Source organism: Saccostrea cucullata, unplaced genomic scaffold (genome assembly GCF_032062105.1).
Source record: "Saccostrea cucullata isolate Sc308-1 unplaced genomic scaffold, CSIRO_AGI_Scuc_v1 ctg3379, whole genome shotgun sequence".
In the NCBI taxonomy this organism is placed as follows: Eukaryota; Metazoa; Mollusca; class Bivalvia; order Ostreida; family Ostreidae; genus Saccostrea; species Saccostrea cuccullata.
This window is the reverse complement of record NW_026921910.1, coordinates 37,064-57,812: the sequence shown is the minus strand read 5'-3', so window position 1 is coordinate 57,812 and position 20,749 is coordinate 37,064. Positions and strand designations below refer to the sequence as shown.

General features: G+C 33.6%; 1 protein-coding gene across 2 annotated transcripts; it reads right to left on the bottom strand.

Moving 5' to 3' along the window:
• Positions 1-1,169: 1,169 nt before the first annotated feature.
• On the bottom strand, positions 1,170-20,626 carry LOC134260893 (uncharacterized). 2 transcript variants are annotated; one of them, XM_062743425.1, is made up of 5 exons: positions 19,872-20,623; positions 11,543-11,686; positions 7,880-8,030; positions 7,360-7,614; positions 1,170-1,629 (listed from the first exon to the last, which is right to left on the bottom strand). In XM_062743425.1, the coding sequence occupies exons 1-5, from the start codon at positions 20,558-20,560 to the stop codon at positions 1,438-1,440; spliced, it is 1,431 nt and encodes a 476-aa protein (XP_062599409.1). In that variant the 5' UTR covers positions 20,561-20,623; the 3' UTR covers positions 1,170-1,437. The 2 variants fall into 2 exon arrangements, with proteins under 2 accessions (XP_062599409.1, XP_062599410.1); XM_062743426.1 differs by lacking the exon at positions 11,543-11,686 and having other exon boundaries at positions 19,872-20,626.
• Between the last annotated feature and the right edge of the window lie 123 nt (positions 20,627-20,749).

The window sequence follows — 20,749 nt, the reverse complement described above, 5'->3', positions numbered from 1 at the left end:
CCGTCTTTAAAGGGATTGAATCTCATGTCTCTTCTAGGTGATAGATTATAAGAATGGCTTGCCAGTTCAATTTACATATATCGTATGAATATCTCTTTCCCTTCCTTTCTTAACATGTTTATATATAAGCATTACATTTGCAGCACAACGTTAATTATTTATGCACCATAAAATGAATGATGTTTAAGTGGCAAAATTCAAACAATACCGTATATGTGGAGATTTTAGCGAGAGGCAAATTTAGCAATTTGTCCTTAAAATCTGGTATTTAATTTTTAGCGAGTAGTTGTTTTTGCGTTTTTAAAATGCTTAACTATTAAGCAATTAAAAATAAAATGCAATTAATATTTATCGATAATTAATTTTAGCGATCTTAGCACCCTCGCTTATAATGCCAAAATTAAATCTTCGCTAAAAATTCTGCTTATACGGTAGTATCATAAGATTTTAAAAGATAGAGATGTCATCAAACTTTTTCAAACGTTCTCTGAAATAGGAAATTACCTTTTTCAAACCTTTAAAGAATTAGGAGCAGGACAAACTCAAACCTCTCACAATATCAGAAATGATATCAGATGCAATGGAGTATACACCTTTTTCTACCAGTCATATCTTCCATATGCTCTTTATCATAATGGAAGAAACGGAATATTCAGTGAAAATAATGCAAGAGTTTCTTCCAGTGATTGGTTTTACTAATAAAATATCTGCTTAGATCTCTGAAGGCACAGTGCTATGATCAAATGTATTGGAAAGAAAAATGATAATATTCCTGTATTTGAAGTTTCATTCTGATGTAGTATGCTGATTGTATGAAAAATATAATTATCTGATTTTAAATACATTTTCTAAATCATAATACATGCAACATTTTAAAAAAATTATACATTTACAGTCAAACTTTGTTATCTCAAACTTGACAGGACTTGGAAAAGCTTCAAAATATCAAAGGATTCAAGATAAAACAGCATTTCAATGGTTATTGCATTCACTTGAATTTAAACTAGGACAGTTTACAATTTTTTAAAAAAATTTATGATAATTAAAATGTTAATTGTTCTATTCCAGTTACTCTACATTTTTGCAAATTTTTCTAGCTATCAATTTTTCTTCTTTTATAAATGAATTTTCTTAAATTCATTAGTAAATACTAAAATAAATAGGCACATTGCAGACTTACATAACAGAAGGTTGTACTGGGTACAAAAGATATTTTTTAACTGTGACTTAGGGATAAATCACATGCCTGCACAAAACTACTTGCTTAACCAATAGCATGATACTTTGAAAGAATTAAAAACATGGAATGAACAAAACAAGTACATAATCAGCATTACATTATTTACTTTTTGTACCATAACTATAATTTGCATATACACTACTTCTAAACACAACACCTTCAAATTATATCCTGAAGATCTGATGTTACCCCACGATTTAAAGGATTTTCCTCTGTAACATAGCAAGTTTGATGAACGCCTCTATGATAAATTCTCTATCCTGGGTTTTCAAATAGTCATATGGTTTTGAAACTTTCAACGTTGGCTGATCTCCACTTCTGTGCTTCACATGACCTTCTACAATGTCATTGTATTGTTCCACACTCATTTCCAGCACAGTAAACGTCACCTACAAAGTGACCAAATATAAAAATCAGCATCATAAAGAACAATGCATGGTAAATTTGCTTTGATAAATCTTAACATATTTAAGAGTAAAATAAAAATCAATAATGATCATCTCAGTAAGATATTTCTTGAGAAAAACATAGGTAATCACAGATTACAAAGCGCACCGAGACAAGGCATCACCTTTATGAGGCATCACCTTTATGAAACCACCTTTATCATATTATATGAAAATCACACTTTGTGATCTTGGATATTCATGGATACTGTTTTGACACAATAACGTATATCATCTGTTAAAACATTGTATGATATTCATGTGTTCATTTCATACAGTATTATAAGATACAATTTTTATCAATACAATAATATAAAATATGATATTGCATCATATGATACAATAAAATACTAATTAATAATATAAATACAATATTGCATCCTATCATATCAACAATATGTATCATATAAATTAATACAATAAAATACCGCAATAAATAATAATGCAATACGATATTGTAACATAATATGATATTGTATCATGTTATACATTATTGTATTTGATCACATAATACAATATCATAATATATTATAAATGATACGATGTAGTATTATACAATATCATATCACTTAATAGATCACAATATTGTAACATACAGGGGTGTCTCTAAAAATTGAAGTAGAAGGAGGAAGTGAAAAAGTAGAAGGGGGGTCTGGGGGTCTTGCTTTTTGCTACATTATGTTTAAAATGCACAAATAGCCGGGTAATTAAGGCATCATAGGCGGGGGAATTCCCCACCTCCCGGGTCGTAGATACAACCCTGAACATTTGATATGATATTGTATAATATAGTATGATATTCTATTGTATGATACTGTATCATATTTGATACATAATATGATATGCATCATATGATACAATATCACGTAATATAGTAAAATATTATACAAATATTGACTGGGGTTGATTATATTAGCCCCAGAGGGACGAAATATTGCCTGACGCAAAGCGGAGGGCAATATATTTGTCCCAAGGGGGACACACCATCCATTCAAGTTTGGTGAAGTTAGGACCAGTAATAACTAAAATATATTTTTAAGCATCCTTGATATTGGAGATCAAGCTCTGCATCTTAAGCTACCTCTGCGATTCATTCAAATTATAGTTCAAGGTGGAATAACACACCAGGACAAAGTCACACAAATTAGCAGTAAATTATTTGATTATAAAAGATATAATGATAAATAAACTGTAAACTATGTCAAATGATCCAAAAATTTGCAGTTTGGGGTTAAAAAATGAATATCTAAAAAATTCAATTCAGTAAGTAAAAACAAAAGCCCTGCGGGATTTGAACTCAGAATGTACGGATCACAAGCCCAACACCTTAACGACTCAGCTATGGAGTAAGTTACATATTTTCGTCAATAAAATCATTTTAAAAAAAGAAATATGGTTCGTTTACATAGGTTTAATATACCAGTAAAAAATCTTTTTAAACCAGATTTGTCTATCCATTTATTTATTTCAAGCAGTATTACACAATTCCTAATGTTTAACACATTCATTTTAGGTTTTAAAGTGGAATTTTCACATTAACATTTAAAATGTAAACAAATGCTTTGTTTACATAGCAAAGAATTTCAAGCTCTGTATCTTGCTTATAATTCAACGAATTACACTCAACTTTCAGTTGCTTATTAAGAATGCCTTCCTAAAGCATTGTAAATATTAAACTTGGAAAAATAATTTTTGACCAAAATCATGACCATGCCCCTTGAAACATGTGATCTGTTCCAAAAAACATAACCTTATCCAGCATTTGAAACCTTTGGCTCAGATTCAGTATTCAAGCCTGTTAGGTGAATCAGTATCATATAAGACTCACCATCCATGCAAGTTTGGTGAAGTTAGGAAAGTAATAATTAAGATATCATCATCAGAGGGCACCTGTTTCAAAACTTTAACCAGCTCTTAAAACCTTAATTTCATCCAGCATCCCAAACCTTTGGCTCAGATTCAGCATTCAAGCCTGTATGGTGTATCAGTATCATAAGACGCACCATCTGTGCAAGTTTGATAAAGTTAAGACCAATAGTAACTAAGATATAATCATCAAAGGGCACCTGCTCCAAAAACTTTAATCAGCTCTAAAAACCTTAACCTCCTCCCACGCCTAAAATTTAGGACCCAGATTCAGCATCCAAGCCTGTCTGGTGCATCAGTATCATAAGACGCACCATCCATGCAAGTTTGGTGAAGTTAGGAACAGCAGTAACTTAGATATTGCTATCAAAGGGCACCTGCAACAAAAACTTTAACAGGTCGAGACCACTACCTTATATGGAAGGCAATTTTCAACACGTGACGATGTCTTCGTCACGCCCGTTCTCCAATCAAGTGAAAGAGTCCCAAAGCTTAACAGTCTACCACGTGTTTACGATTCAATGGCTACACGTGGTTTTCGTCGGTTTACTGCACAAAATTTAACTCGTCACCGGAAAAACTGTAGAGCTTCTTTATAACTTTATTAGACCGAAATTGAAAGATTATATTCTAAAGACACTGCTCCATGCTCACATTTAATATTGGAGTTGTTTTAGATGATTAACAGTTGCTTTGAATATCGTACAAACGCTTTGACTTTTGCATATACATAAAACACTTTCTGATAATATTGAGGGGTTAAATAATAATTGCACACTTTCTCCTGCTGTCTAAAACAAGGACCTATATACTACCTGCGAAAGCTATGTACACGTATATCACGTGAATAAAACTCAATGTTTTATCGACACGATAGCACTTATACGTCTCTTTGAACAAAGGTATACTAGGGCGATGTATTACAAGTTTATATAAGGCTTCATAAAGCAAATTTTGTAAATGTGAGCATAAAAATGAAAGATTATGCATCATTTTAAATATTTCTTTCACAAATTTCAAAAAAGAATTGAAAATAAGTTTCCAAGGGACAATTCAAGTTGCCTTTAATTTTCAACACAGCTAGGTACTTGTAGTAGCCCACAATGCATTGCGGCTCATTCAGCAGTAGGTAGAGTAAACATATTAGCTAATTTACATGCAAATTTATTCTGACGTCAGAAAATCTAGTGGTCTCGACCTGTTTAACTTGCAACAAAACCTTTAACTTGCTCCAAAAACCTTAACCTCCTCCAGTATCTGAAATTTAGGACTCAGATGCAGCATCCCAGTCTTTCAAGTCCATAAGTAGGTCCAGATACATCATCCATGCAAGTTTGGTGAAGATAGGACAAGTCAGTGGCGGATTTAAGGGGGGGGGGGCGCACCCGGCACGCGCCCCCCCCTAAAATTGTCAAAGTTAACATAAATCACAGTTTCATCTAGAAAATGTAAATACTGGCATGTCTACTTGGTAGACCTCATTTTTACCCTACAAAATCTCTAGAACCCAGGAGCTTCCGGGGGCTTCACCCCCTGGGCCCCCTCCAGGGCTTTGCCCTGGACCCACTGGGGGCCTCAAGGCGGCCCCCAGACCCCTTGCCTACTTTTGGCGCCCCCTCTAACTTCAATTCCTGGATGCGCGCCTGCAAGTAATAATAACTTAGATACTGGACCTGCAACAAAAACTTTAACCAGGTCCCGACGCCAACGCAGAGGCCGAGGGTATAGCATAAGCTCCCCCTGACTTCGTCTCGGTGAGTTAAAAAATTCTCATATGTAAATATATCAAATTATAAAATAAATTAGCAGCTTTTTTGGATTTTTTTTTTACCTTGTATTCATTTGATTTAATTCAAAGGTGCACAGTCACAACTTTAACTGTACATTTCCAAATCTTATTGTTTTCATTTTCAATGCTTATTATGCAAGTTTCTTTGGTAATATCACTGGTCAGCCAAAATGTTAATTGTCAAGCTGTAAGGAAGTGTCACATTCAAATTTGTTAAAAATAGTACCCTTTATTCAGCTAGCATTCAATGTGTAAAAACCCGGGTAGGTAATCAGATTATATACAAATCTCACCGAGACGAGGCATCACCTTTATGAGACCACCTTTATCATTTTATATGAAAATCATAGTTAATGATCTTCAATATTCATGGATACTGTTTTGACAAAATATTGTATATCATATATTATTTATCTTCCATTTAAAGAGGACTTTGCCCTTCATTTAAGCCATTTAAAATTTAAGAATGCTTTGTACCAAGTCTGGTTTAATTTGGCCTAGTGGTTCTAGAGAAGAAACAAAAAATGTGAGAAGTTTACAGCAAACTGACCAACGACGGACAACAGGTGATAAGAAAAGCTCACTTGAACCTTTGGCTAAGATGACCTAATGATGCCTGGAAACCAAAAGATCTATAAGTATCAGCACTAATTATGATGCAAAATGTAAATTGAAATATTTTGTATAAAAAACAACTGCAATGTAGTGTTGATATTGAGAAAAGTAACAGCTCTACATTTGCAGGCAAACAAGTGTCTCTTGCTCCATGCTTTCGATTGACGCCGGTGAAACAATGATATTCAAATCACCAGCACCAAATCATAGGTGATCATATAGAAATACAACACCAAGAAACTTATTTTTTAACAAGAGGCACAGGGGCTACAACACTCACCTGAGCAACAATAGCATTAACTCTGATTAAATTAACTTTATGGTTTCAAATACAAAATTTATGGACAATTAAGAAGATTTAGTAGATCTTATTCAAACATGTTAAAAAAGATTTTAATTTTTTTTTTCACCCCACATTCTAAAGTTATACATTAAGCCTCTCTTGTGATTAGTGATGGAACGATTGTCGCCGACAATCGATTGTCGGTCATTAGAAGCTCTTTGATGATACTAATTGATTATAAAATAAATGTCGCCGACATCGCTAACAAAAAATAAAATTGTCAAACTTTAATTTTATTACCAAATCCAAGTGCAAAGAGCATAAAAGTAGTGATGAATGTTGAAAACATGAAAGGCTCCTGTGTCTTGTTGATACTTTTACCGCCATGATTAAATATGGGGTTAGACTAATACCAGGAAACAGTAATATTGCAAGTAATGGAAAACATAATTAGTCTAGTCAATCTTTAAACGTAATTATAATCATAAATACAAGTCTAACATGAGGATAATTACTTTTACAACTTGCAATTTTAACTAATCAAAACTAATTTTAAGAAATAAATACGTACATGTATTAAATGAAAGGTGGGACTAATATCAGTAAAATACCCATTGCATGGACTTTATAAAAAAAAAATAAATTCCCATTCTGTTTCAATAGTCCTATATTGTTTAAAGTAGACAAAATACTATTTTCCACTTTTTAAAAAAGAAATTTCAATTAAAATTTTTGAATATGTTATAAATGTAAGTAAATGTTTTTTTTATGTAAAAGTCTGACAGAAATCTGAATAAGTTTTAACTTTTCTATATTAATTTTATTGAAGTTCAAAATTTTCGATTATAATCGATTATTAATCGATTATGCCCAGACAATTAATACCGATAATCGATTATGAATTTTTTCCGATTCCCCATCACTACTTGTGATTCAGTTTTTGAAAAAAAAAGCCAGTGGTTCTGGAGAAGAAGTGGAAAATGTAAAAAGTTTTAAGATAGACAGAATGATGAACCATAAACAGAAAGTGATCAGAAAAGCTCATGTGCTCATGAGCTAAATATAAATTAATATGAATGATGAAGTCTAGTGACCTAAAATTAAAGGAAATTAATCAGACCTGTGTTTCTTGCACAACTAATCCAAATATTTTTCCATTCTTTATTGTGTCTGAAAAATGGAAAAGAAGTTCTCCTCCATGCTGGCCAATGATTTTATCATCAAGATGCAGAACAGTTTTGTGGTGTGCAACCTCTGTATTAGTTGTTGACGAAATTTGCTCTGCTGAGACTTCAACATTGATTTTCATTTTTGTACGGGTTCTGCTGCTCAGTGGTGAAGAACTTTGGTTTAGTTTTGGACTGTCTCTTTTGACCTAAAAAAAAAAAAAAGTAATTAGAAATGGAACATTGCTAATTTATTCAGGCAGAAAGATGATAATTGGTTACAAAATCACTAATTATAAGCTAGTTGAAAAAACAATCAAAATATTATTAATTGTATTGTGGTTTAATGTAAATCTATATACTTTGAAAATGCATATATGTGAATTGGTTTTTTTGGTAATATCAAGGGGAGAAAATAAAACGGGGGCAAAATTTTCCCGGTATACAGTACATAAAGATAAAAACCAATCCTACCTCACAAACTGCAATAACTGAGGGATGCTGAGTTCCTTGTTTGGCTTCTTTAAATGGAGAAAACATTGTGTAAGGGAAAATAATATCAGCTGCACCACTTATCTCTAGCTTCATAATCCTTTTTGTTTCTATTTCCAGACATGGTACACTACTGAAATTTAAACCAAACAGTAAATCAAAAAGGTGCAATGCATAATATTTCTTTTTAAATCATTTCTTAAAGGAACATCCTGTGTGAGATGAGTTCGTCCAGTGTGATCAAGACAGCAGTGTGAGGTTATCTTATCTTACACTGTGTATTACCATGCCGCTTTGAAACATAAATTGACAATCATTTGAAAAAACTTGGCACCAGTCATTAAGGTCTTCTGCTTCCAACGGAAGACTTTACTATTATTGTTTTTCTATCTATGCGCAAACTTCGAGCTTCATATCGTGATCATTTCTGAATGGTTTTTGCTCAAATTTTCAGGGCTAATAGACTTAAACACTAGCATAATCAATTCAAAAATTTTACAATTCCTCTTCGATTAACGAGTTATTCCCCTTTGAAAATTTTTTAAGGCCTTTGGTTTTCAGACAAAACCTCTGGGCTATGATAGCAGGGAATGAGAATCCAACAAATTTGAAAAACAGAGACATTGCAGTGCGTGCACAATGGTTTCTGTTTTGGGATTACGTTTTTTATTTAGAAAAAGGTAGTGCTCAATAACGCAAAAAAAGGTTAGGATTTCGATATGGCTGTTCCTATAAAGGTTATTTATTGGGATCTCATAAAGATCGTTACAATGTTATTTGTTTGTGATTTGTGTAGTATAAGTGTGACCTGTTTTCATTTGGCAAGTTAACAAAGTCTTTGTGCATACAAAAAGCAAAAAGTTACCACAGAAAGTATGCTGGTTTATATAGGAGGCTTTAATTCCTAAGAAAATTTTGAATTTTTTTTTTTAATACATGCTTTTTTTTAGGAGTTTAAGTCATTCTTTTTTTTTCTTATAGTGCACAATCCAAAAAAGAGATTCTGAAAACAAAACAGTCTTTTTTTTTTTATAGTAAAACACAAATTACAGATCTTAAAAAATCTATGTATGGCCCCATAAAATTAATTTTTAGATTCTCAACCCCAATGCCCCTATGAAAATGGGGCGCCCCGATGCTTATTTTGAAAAAAAAAATTATGTAAAACAGATTTTGTGGAAAAAAAAATTGTTAATTGGTAATATTTTATGGTAAGACTTTCTTTCTTCTTTTACTTTCGTTTTAAATGCAGTCAATTTTGAAACAACAAATCTCATTGGTTGAAACCTCTCAAATACTACTTCCGGTTAAACGAAACACTTACATGAGGTACTTTACTTTATTCATTTGTATGGTAGGGCTGTTCCCTTTCCAAAACTGTTGTAATTTTTACACAAAAACGAGTCAGTAATATTCTAAGCAAGTGTCTTTAAATTTGCTGCATTTCATGCATTTAAAATCGGTTTTGGTTTATTAAACGTGTTTTCTCTCGTATTTTGTACATTTGTTTGTTACTTTGTTATTTCTCAAAATGGCCCTGCAGATTATATTGATGGCCCATTCATTTTCAAAATGCCAAGATCACGCTTGGGTCAGGGCTCGACATTAACTTTTTTTCCTACTTGTCCATAAGGACAAGTGACCAAGATATTTACTTGGCTGAACTTCAACTTCACTTGTCCAAATTTTTTTCAGTTGATATCTTGAAAACAATTGCTTAAATAAAACCAGAAGTCTCTGTCAAGACTGTAGCTCTACTGGTATGTATCGTATATACTCGCCTATAAGTCGGTCTGCTTATAAGTCGGTTGTAATTTTTGACGTTATTTAGGTGGGATTTGCTATTGACCCGCTTATAAGTCGGTACAACATTTTTGCCAAAATCTGGTGACAATTTCAAGGAAATCCATTGATATTTAAGCCTTGTTTCAATTAATATTTTTCGAAATGACACTGATACTTAATCTTAAAGTATCAAACATAAAGACAATGTCACTTAAAATGCAAATAAAATTATTTACTTAAAATACAGGTATGTATATACTTGCACTTTTTTTATATAATCTAAGAAAACATAAACTATCTTGAATATATAGACAATTTCTTTGATAATCGTCGGAAATACAAATATGATACTACCTTTTAGCCCCAAGAAAAATACCTGTCTCTTTATGACTCGCCTATAAGTCGGACATAGAGTTTTAGACCAATAGTTAACTCCCAAAATACCGACTTATAGGCGAGTATATACGGTACTTATCAAAAACCATTGCACTATTTTATGTATCTTTGTGTAGTCTACTTGCGTGCCAACTTATTTTGAAATCAAACTAGAACTGTAGAACGAGTAGCGTTTTTAAAGAATTAAAGAAAGTAACAATGGCAACATCGTTCATCGAAATTAAAAACCGATGCACTATTATATGTATCTTAGTGTAGTCTACTTGTGTGCCAAGTTATATTGAAATCAGACCAAAACTGTAGAAGAAGTAGCATTTTTAAGGAATTACACAGAAAATTCTATTTTTAGTAACCATGGCAACATTGTTCATCGAAATTAAAAAACCGATGCACTATTGTATGTATCTTAGTGTAGTCTACTTGTGTGCCAACTTATTTTGAAATCAGACCAAAACTGTAGAAGGAGTAGCATTTTTAAGGAATTTCACAGAAAATTTTATTTATAGTAACCATGACATCACCGTTCATCGAAATAAAAAACCGATACACTATTCTATGTATCTTAGTGTAGTCTACTAGTGTGCAAAGTTTTATTGAAATCAGACCAAACTGTGGTAGGAGTAGCGTTTTAAACGAATTTCAAAGAAAATTCTATTTTAGTCACCATGGCAACACCGTTCATCAAAATTAAAAACTCATGCACTATTCTATGTATCTTAGTGTAGTCTACTTGAGTGCCAAGTTATATTGAAATCAGACTAAAATTGTAGGAGGAGTAGCGTTTTGAAAAATTGTTTAAAGACAGACGGACAGACAGACAGACGGACGGACGCCGGACGCATAACTATCGCATAAGCTCTTCTGGTCTCTGACCAGTAGAGCTAAAAATTAAACATGCTTGATTAATTACTGTTTTTATGGATAAATAAGACAAACACTTATAAAACAAAATTTTATCTAGATTTCCTGTCCTAACAATAACATAAATGTTTGCAAGTGAATCTGTAATATCAATCAAATATATTCCAAACCCGCAAATGTTGTAAGATCCACGCCATGCACTCAATCGGAGTTCCTAGGATGACTCGTACCTCATGTTTGAATGGAGCGAAGCGAAGTCAGCCGAGGATTGCCGATTGCCATTATACTAGTATGGCTGCAATTAGTGAACATTGATCCCGATCAAGTGTGAACTTAAATAGTGATTGATATCGGGATCGAAATTCAGGTTTCTGTAATGTTTCCTTTTTTTATTCGATAAACTTAATTAAATCATTTTTTTTAAAATTATCATTACTCGTATTTGAAGACTTCTTTACATAAAAAATCACTTGTACAATCGGACAAGTGCCCAGCAATATTCACTTGTCCGTATTTTTTTTTCTTTGGTACAGGACAAGCGGACAAGTATTAATGTTGAGCCCTGTTGAGTGTACTCAAAGAAAACACCAATCAAATACTAACCTGAGTGCACTCTTTAATCCAAACATACAAGTAAATGCCTCAAACAACGCTTGCAAATGACTTCCACGTATGCTGCACCCATGTTCTCTTCTCTTAAGTATGAGATAAAGTTGGTTACAAAATTCATGTGCCTGACAATGAAATCTACAAAGAAAGCCATCGGAAAGGATGATTTTTACATAATAGTTTTACATTATTTTTAGCAAAATTATTTTAACAAGAGCAATCTTAAAGAGATTTAAATATCCCCACATGGCTCATGTCAAATGAGGCAATGTTGAATTTTCCTAATTAAAAACATAATTATTTGAGGGACTGAGATAAAAGAACATGATGGTAAGGTAGATTGAATACCGATAACTTTCTGAAATGTAAAGCTGCAACATGTATATATAGTACTTATTTTTAACAGATTAAAAAAATTGAAAAATCTGCATAACAAGGAAGGACAACAGGAATGAGACTTTCTATCTTTTTTCCAACCTAGATATCATCAGAAATCACTTGCCAATGGAGAAATTGGAGAACTGGTGTAAAACATAGTTGAACCATAAATCCAAGATGGCGAGTGTCGTCTCATATAGACTTGTAAGTTAATAATGAAATCAATTGATAATGAAATTCAAATATAGTTATTTCATCTTTCTATAGAAAATTTTGGGACTGATAGAAAGAAGAAGATACAGTTACTTTTAATATTTGCCCTAAAATTCAGAAGTTGTTTAAATCTCATGAAATTTCCTTTTTATCCGTTTTTTGTTAAAATTTCATTTTTATCGGATTTAAAAATTTATTGTGTCCTCTAAATGTAAGTCGTAAAAACGCTATTAGAACTTATTGCTAGCACTCTCGAATTGTGCTAGAAACTATGTTAGTCCTTTTCACTGGAATACGTATGATCGTGAAATTCTCCATAGCAACATGAGCAAGGGATTTGTTCTATATACATTTCTATGTAAAACTTGGAATGATACTGTATTTGTATTTTTAATATTTACATTTTTATTTGTTCATATTCCCCGCCCTAACCTCGGGGGTCATGATTTTTACAATTAAATATCTACACTACCCAAGGATGCTTCCACATAAGTTTCAAGTGGTTCGTTTTTAAAAGATTTGTTCAAAATATATTTCTATGTAAAATTTGGATTCAGCAGCTTTATGTCTCCCACATATGATGCAAAGTTTTTATTTTCAATATCCCTATTGTGGCCCTGCCCTATCAAATTTAATATCTACACTACCCAAGGATGCTTCCAGATAAGTTTCAGCTTTTCTGGCCCAGTGGTTCTTGAGAAGAAGATTTTTATCTTTCTATATATTTCTATGTAAAACTTGGATTCCCTTGGCCCTGCCCTACCCCTGGGGGTCATATATTATCTACACTATTCCCAATTGTGGCCCTGCCCTACCCCCGTAACATGATTTTTAATATGATGCATAAGTTTCAGCTTTTCTGGCCCAGTGGTTCTTGAGAAGAAGATTTTTAAAGATCTGTTCTATCATTAATGTAAAACTTGGATAACATTAGCTAGCTTTAATATCTACACTACCCAAGGCCAAGTGGTTCTTGAGAAGAAGATTTTTAAAGATTTGTTCTATATATTTCTAGGTTAAACTTGGATTCCCTATTGTGGCCCCGCCCTACCCCCGGGGGTCATGATTTTTACAATTTAATATCTACACTACCCAAGGATGCTCCCACATAAGTTTCAGCTTTCCTGGCCCAGTGGTTCTTGAGAAGAAGATTTTTAAAGATTTATTCTATATATTTCTAGGTTAAACTTGGATTCCCTATTGTGGCCCCGCCCTACCCCCGGGGGTCATGATTTTTACAATTTAATATCTACACTACCCAAGGATGCTTCCAGACAACTATATATTTCTATGTAAAACTTGGATTCCCTGTTTGGCCCCGCCAAGCTATCTACACTACCCTAGGATGCTTCCATATAAATTTCAGCTTTTCTGGCCCAGTGTTTCTTGAGAAGAAGATTTTTTAATGACCCCACCCTATTTTTGTCTTTTCTTGATTATCTCCCCTTGGAAGGGATCTTGGCCCTTGATTTTACGATTGTTTGGTACAAAAGAAGAAGTTGAAAATACCACTTGATGGAGCTAAAAAGTAACAGCAGCTTTTGTCTTATGATGCAAAGTTATTTTCAATATCATAATAAATAACATGTAGCTAAATTACATCAGGTATATAATGTTTTCCATTGCAAAAGGGTACGATTGCTACAAAACAGTACCAATGGTTCCTGAAAAATTTCACCTCAAAATTGAAATTACATCAGGTATATAATGATTAAGGGTACAGACAAAGACAATCTAATTAAAATTAAATGTTAGATCCGCTTGCATACTCGCTACACTAACATCTAACAACATCCCATTGAGGGTCACGTCAGAGGTCAAATTCGGAACAGCTCTAGACTTATTCGCTTCAACAATATACGATGATTTTGCCAGCGACGATTTGATTGGTTGTTAGAATTTGACCTCTGACATGACCCTCAATGGGATGTGGTTAGATGTTAGTGTAGCTAGTATGAAAGTGGATCTAACATCTAATTTTAATTAGATTGAGACAAAGAGCTATGCTGATGTGTAGCCCACTCTAGATTCACAATTTTAAATTGACTCTCCAGCACAATTCCAGTATACCACTGTGCCTTCCTACTTTTAATTAATCGATTCAGAAATTTAAACCAATCTTTCAGAAATCTGCTTCTGTGTTTTATGATTGCTACAGCGCTAGCTCACCAATCCTTTTAAAGAAAAGCTAGTTTAGATGTCATCAGTGTTGTGTTTGTTATTTACAAATGGCAGCACATGTCGCTCCAGTTGAGCTTGAGAAATGTTCCCACCAGCCGAAAAAAGTTCATCAGATCAAAAAAAAAAAGCCTAGCAACTGATCCTAATTTTTTTTTAGCCTGAAAGCGGAAACAAACCTTTTTTTATGTTAGGCCTTATGAAAATTATGGGGAAATGCACTGCTTGTGACGTCATAATTAGGGTAGACTTTACTTTAGTGGTCCCCAGATCCGCAAGATCCTCGCGCTCATTGGACTATGACCTAAAATTTACATCACTCAACTGAAATTGGTTAAATTTGCACACTATTCGACTGATTAGGGTTAGTCCTGCACCCATCTGAGAGATTAGGGTTATTCCTAGCACAAGTTTTCCACTGATTAGGGTTAGTCTTGCATCCTCCGAGAGATTAGGGTTAGTCCTCGCACATTATTCGACTGATTAGGGTTAGTTTATTTAGCATCTGCCTGGGAGATTTCGTCTGAACATCTTAGTCTTAATTTGCACACCATCGATGAATTAGGGTTAGTAACTCGTTCTTTTACATAAGGCGTAACAAAAAAATATGTTTGTTTACGGTTACCCGACCAATTTTAATTTTAATCGCCGACCCAAACTTTTTTTTCGTCATAAAAATCCGGAATTTACTGGCCAGTCAGTTTAACTTTTACATTCATCTTTGAAATCGAAATTGAAAGTACAGAAACAAAACCAGTGAGTTCAATTTCTACATCAACAAGTTCGTTGCAATTTGCTTACCATTGCGTGGTAGTTGCAAGGGTGTGCAACTAGCATCGCCCAACGCCCGGTGCTACTGTTTTTTGGGGGTAACAAAAATATAATTAAAATTATGCATGTATTTAATTATAAATACATGAGAAACACAAACAGTATTTTCACTCGTTGTTTTCCCTTACCAAAGTAAAATTATTGCAGCAATATTGCTGCTATATTGCGGCAACATTGCGGCAACACATTTTTGTCACCAGAAACAAGCTTTTTGGGTTAGTGAAATATCGCCGCTAGCTGCAACAACTTCTGGTGACATTCTGGCAATACTGCCAGAAAAAATGAAATATCACCGCTAGCTGCAACAACTTCCGGTGACATTCTGGCAATACTGCCACAAAAAAACTTTCTGGCAACATCTAGGATTACCCATGAGCCATTTGTTGAGCATGCTCAGTCATTTACTTCCTCTTTTTAAATAAAGTGGAGGGAATTCAAAGGCAAGCATGTTTTGCTTCATTACTGACTTGTATCAAGTTAATTAGAGTTGTTAATAGTGTACAGTGGGATTAGTCAAGATGAGTAGTAAGACTGCATAGTGTGGAATGACTAGAAAAAAGATTTCAAGCAGAATTATAGGAATGTGTATTCTGTTTCCATATCATCAGACTTGGTGAGTCAAAACCAATATTCTTTTTGAGATGATTGATTCAATGGAGATAAAATTGGAAAAATTATATGTGTTTCAATTAGTGCTTGTGATGCATGCATACTAGACTTGTATGTCTATATATCCTAGAGTAGCAGGAAAAGATGAATTAAAGCAATTTTTATGTTATTTGAAAATTAATGCAGAGTTGCTGGACATTTTCACAGTGGCATATTAATATTGTTTTTATAAACATTTTTTATGCGCCCGTCTCAATAGATCGGGGGTACATATTGTTTTTGTCCTGTCTGTTTGTTTGTAAACTTTAACCTTCACCATTACTTTTGAACCAATGAGAGATAAAGATTTCATATTTGGTATGTCTACTCCACTAATTAAGTTCTTTTAAATGACATCAAGGTCAATGACCTTGTGACCTTGACTGTGACCTATATGCTAAAAATAGCTTTTTCGAATATTGATCATAACTTAAAATTAATGAAAGATAGAGACTTTATATGTAGTATGCATAATTCACTAATTAAGTTTTTTCAAAAGACACCTTAAGGTCAATGACCTTGAGACCTTGGCTGTGACCCATATCCTTAAAATAGATTTTTTTAACCTTGGACATAAATCTTGAGCCATAAAAGATAGAGAACTTGTATTAAGTATGCACCCTTAATTGATTAAGCTCTTTCAAATAACACCAATGTCAATGACCTTGGGACCTTGACTGTGACCATATACTTAAAATAGTTTTTTTGAAATTTCGACATAACTTTTGAGTCATAAAAGATGGAGAATTCATATTTGGTATGCACCCTTCACTAATTAAACTCTTTCAAGTAACACCAAGGTCAATGACAATTTGACCTTTACTGTGACCCATATGCTAAAAATAGCCATTTTGATCCTCTGCCATAAATTTTGAAATATAAGAGATAGAGACTTCATATTTAGTATGCATACTCCACTAATTAAGTTCTTTCAAACGACACCAAGACCTTGTGACCTTGACTGTGACCCATATGCTATAAATAGCTTTTTCAATCTTTATTGCCACCAGGCGCGTAGTGTTTCACAAACATTTCTTGATTTTCATCATGATGATCAACATAATTTTCTATCTGTTCAAAGAATAGCAGAAGTAGCTATTTCTTATTGACCCTGTGGCTTGCTATTGTTTGTTATATTCCTCAGCACAGTTTGTTAATTGTTAGATTGATAGATCATTATTTCTATTAAATACCAATATATATCTAACTTACATACAAAAGACGATATTGCCGCAATATTGCGGCAATAATGCCGGAAGATGTTACCAGAAAATCAATATTTTTGTCATGATTTGCAGCAATATTGCCGCAACCCCTTTCTGGCAATATTGCCGCAAAACTAATTAACATACGAAAAACGATATAGCCGCAATATTGCGGCAATAATGCCGGAAGATGTTGCCAGAAGATCAATATTTTGGTCATGATTTGCAGCAATATTGCCGCAACCCCTTTCTGGCAATATTGCCGCAAAACTAATTTACATACGAAAAACGATATAGCCGCAATATTGCGGCAATGTATTGCCTGAATGTTGCTGCAATATTGCGGCAATAAAGCCAGAAGATGTTGCCAGAAGGTCAATATTTTGGTAAGGGTTGTCATTAAATTTCCAGCTAATGAAAATTTTCCAGGCAGCAAGCTCCTACTGTTCTTAAATCACTTTTATCTCATCCATTTTGCAGTACTACCTGACTTATTTACTTAAAAGACAATCTTTTTTTCCTAAACCGAATTTCCTCCATTACTCTGTTAATGGTAAATACATGCAGATATCTCATTCAATTATATACGACCCCCCCCAATCAACTGATAGCTAAGTGTTATGTGATTAAACTTTGATATATATCATTTATACTTAATGGTTTGAAATCAAAATAAAATGATTTTTGCTTCATTTTAGATAAGCTAGACTAGTGCAATATGTTCAGAAAAGAAAAGATATAATTTCTTAAAATTTTTAAACTTCAACTTTAAAAGGAATGGCTTAGGACCTGGCCTGGCTTTCTCGCTTTTTCAACAATGAACTTTTAAAAAAATCGTTTTTACAATTTTTTGTTGCCCCTATATTTGGACTGGTCACTTTTAACTGCAGACTAGTAACTTTATTGCTGTTACAAACCTGTGGGTTAGTACTTGATTTTTTTTTTAATTGCCCTGAGTCATAAGGCAGATGGCAAGAAAGATAATATTGTCTACCACACATATTACAAGCCTAAACAAAAGTAAGGAACCATACAATGGTGAAACTGTTTTTTAATTCAACCAATTCATGTGAATTTGTGTATAAAAAAATTCAATAAAATAAAATAAAATTCCTACCTACCGACCCTATTTTATTTCAGCATGTAACAGTAAACAAAATTATTTTTTTGTTTGGCCTAAGATAAGAAATTCAGTTGTTTCTGTAATTTTTCCAAGATCATATAATTCAACTTTAAAGACATTTCGTTCGTTTGTTTACATGGAAGAATTGCTAAGTCCGAAAGAATGACACTAAGCATGCGCCGAACGCGCTTCGTTTAAAATTATTCTTTCAAATTGACGATTTTTTCCACTTATCATGCTTATAGACAATATTTATTAATTTCTTTCAGAGATCGAGGTTAAAAACTACATTTAAAAAATGAAGTTTTAAACTAAAAACTTTTAACCGTAGAATTCAATTTTTGGGTCAAAAGGCCAAAAAACCTCGTATTTAGTATTTTTTTGATTGCTCATGCGATCTCATATATACTGAAGTCGCCTTCGGCGACACTACATTTTAGCGCGTTTTTCTGGGGACCGATAAAGTAAAGTCATTCCCACAATACGTTGTATTTCCATTAGTGTACTCTTCAGAATTAGAGGCGCGTTTGGTTGTCTGACTGGGACAGCATGGCATTGCCGATAATACAAAACATGCCAGTATCAATCCAATTTTAAATTGTAAGTGCATTTGTCATTCTAAGTAAGAATAAAAGAACTAAAAGACATATGAAAAAGAGCGAAAATCCTAACTTTATCGTCTATTATTAAAAAATACCACATTTCCGAGGTATGCGTATTGACTTAAAATGTACCATTACGAAAAATAGATAGATACGCAGCGTTTTTTTTCCTTATATAACTGGTGCCGATAAACGGCACCGTTCCCAATGCCAAAAAACGTTAATTTTTCCCAATTCTGTGACTAAAAATTCCCAATTCAACTGTGAAGCAAAAGATTACGACGACATCGTATTTCTTGTTAAATGAAACATTGTACAAGTTAACTGTTTCACTTCCGCTTAAATCGAAAGAAGAGAAAGTCGTAATTTGGCGGGAGCAGTGGTTTAGACAGCGTAGTGTCATATATTTTGAAATATTGAAAGCATGACAATGTGAAAACAAGGGACGTTGATATAAAAACAATAAGTACTTGTTGTTTATTCTTTAAAACAAGCAGTAATAGGTAATTAAGTAGGAAAAACGCAAAATACGTTGCATTTGCATAAATAGAGAAAATTCTCCTTTCTTTTTCTTCAATGTTATTTTTCCCAATTGAACCGGTACCGGACCCTTTCCCAATGGGTGGAAAAAAATCGCTGATACGATCACCAAAAGTTGTAAATCAATATCCTCGTCATCTCTACTCTTCATTTAAATAAAGTCCACAACAATAAAATATTTCATATGCATTTTGTTACGATTTGATCATCGACATTCAACGTGTTGTTTACATGTTTATGTTACGTTTGTCCCAGAAATCCCGCGAGATATGTACATTCTCCGACTTTTTCACAAAAGAGGGCACTAAGAACCATAACTCTTCCATAGTGGAAATAGAACGTATTACCCTTGTGAAAGTCTAAGCACGTAACTATTTATAAATTCTTAGTTTATACCAATCATGCTTATGGGTATTTTTTTGGTAAATAAATGCTTCATTTTCATTTTGGATGGTAATTTTAAAAATCACTCTAAAACAGGGCGAAAAATGACTGAAACAGTCACTGGACCTAGTTCTTTGTCTAGACTGAAATTAGTCCAAATGATTGACAGCAGAAATAAGATTTCAAGAACTCGGAGTGGGTAAAATATGTTTGATATTTACCTGTAAAACCATATCATATGTTTCTCTGGTATCCATGTTGGGATCATTGATATTTTTTCATCATCATTTGGAGCCATCTCCCATAAGCTTTCTGATGACAGCTCTGAAAAGGACGTGTACAAATGGTCAAGGGATCTTAAATGAGCCATTATAGGACTCTTTTGGACGTACTTCTTTAACTCGTTGATTTTTGCAGTCTCCTCGTTGTTCTCGGTTTCCCCGCATTGAATAAGATCAAGAGGTTTCGTATCGGGAACATGCACAATTGAAATATTAAGGTTTTCGATGTGCTTTCTTTCCCATTTACTCAGTCTTAGTGGAAGGGCGAGTGAAGCAATTTTGGTTGTGCACTTTCCGTGAATTGACTGCGAATCCTCAGATTCTGTTGAAATTGTGTCAGTTCCGGAGGACTTGGGAGGAGTTCCATCTTCATCTTGGTCAGAGCTCCCAGGCATACTCTCACTGACAGAACAAAATCGTTTATGATCAGGGGATACAGAAGAGTCTGACAACAGTCGTTTTTTGTTTGCTTCATCATATACTACTTCACTGTCTGCATCGGAGACGTTAACCGTTTTGTCTGAATCGGAATCTGCCATGCTAGCGAGAAGCCGGTAACAGGATGTTTCGCGCCTATGCATGGTTCTCACCGCGATGTTTCGCCCCTCGATGTTTCGCTCCCAGAACATAAAATTTATGCTATTTATTTCGTTCGTTTTGAAAAAAAATAAATAATATATTATAATCTGTTAATATTTATGTAAGTATCGAAATTTTAAATCTTAAATTATTACAAAATAAATGAAATATTAAAAAAGAGGGGAGACGTTTCGCACCTAAATGGGTGCGAATCATACTGGCGCGAACCATCTAAGTGC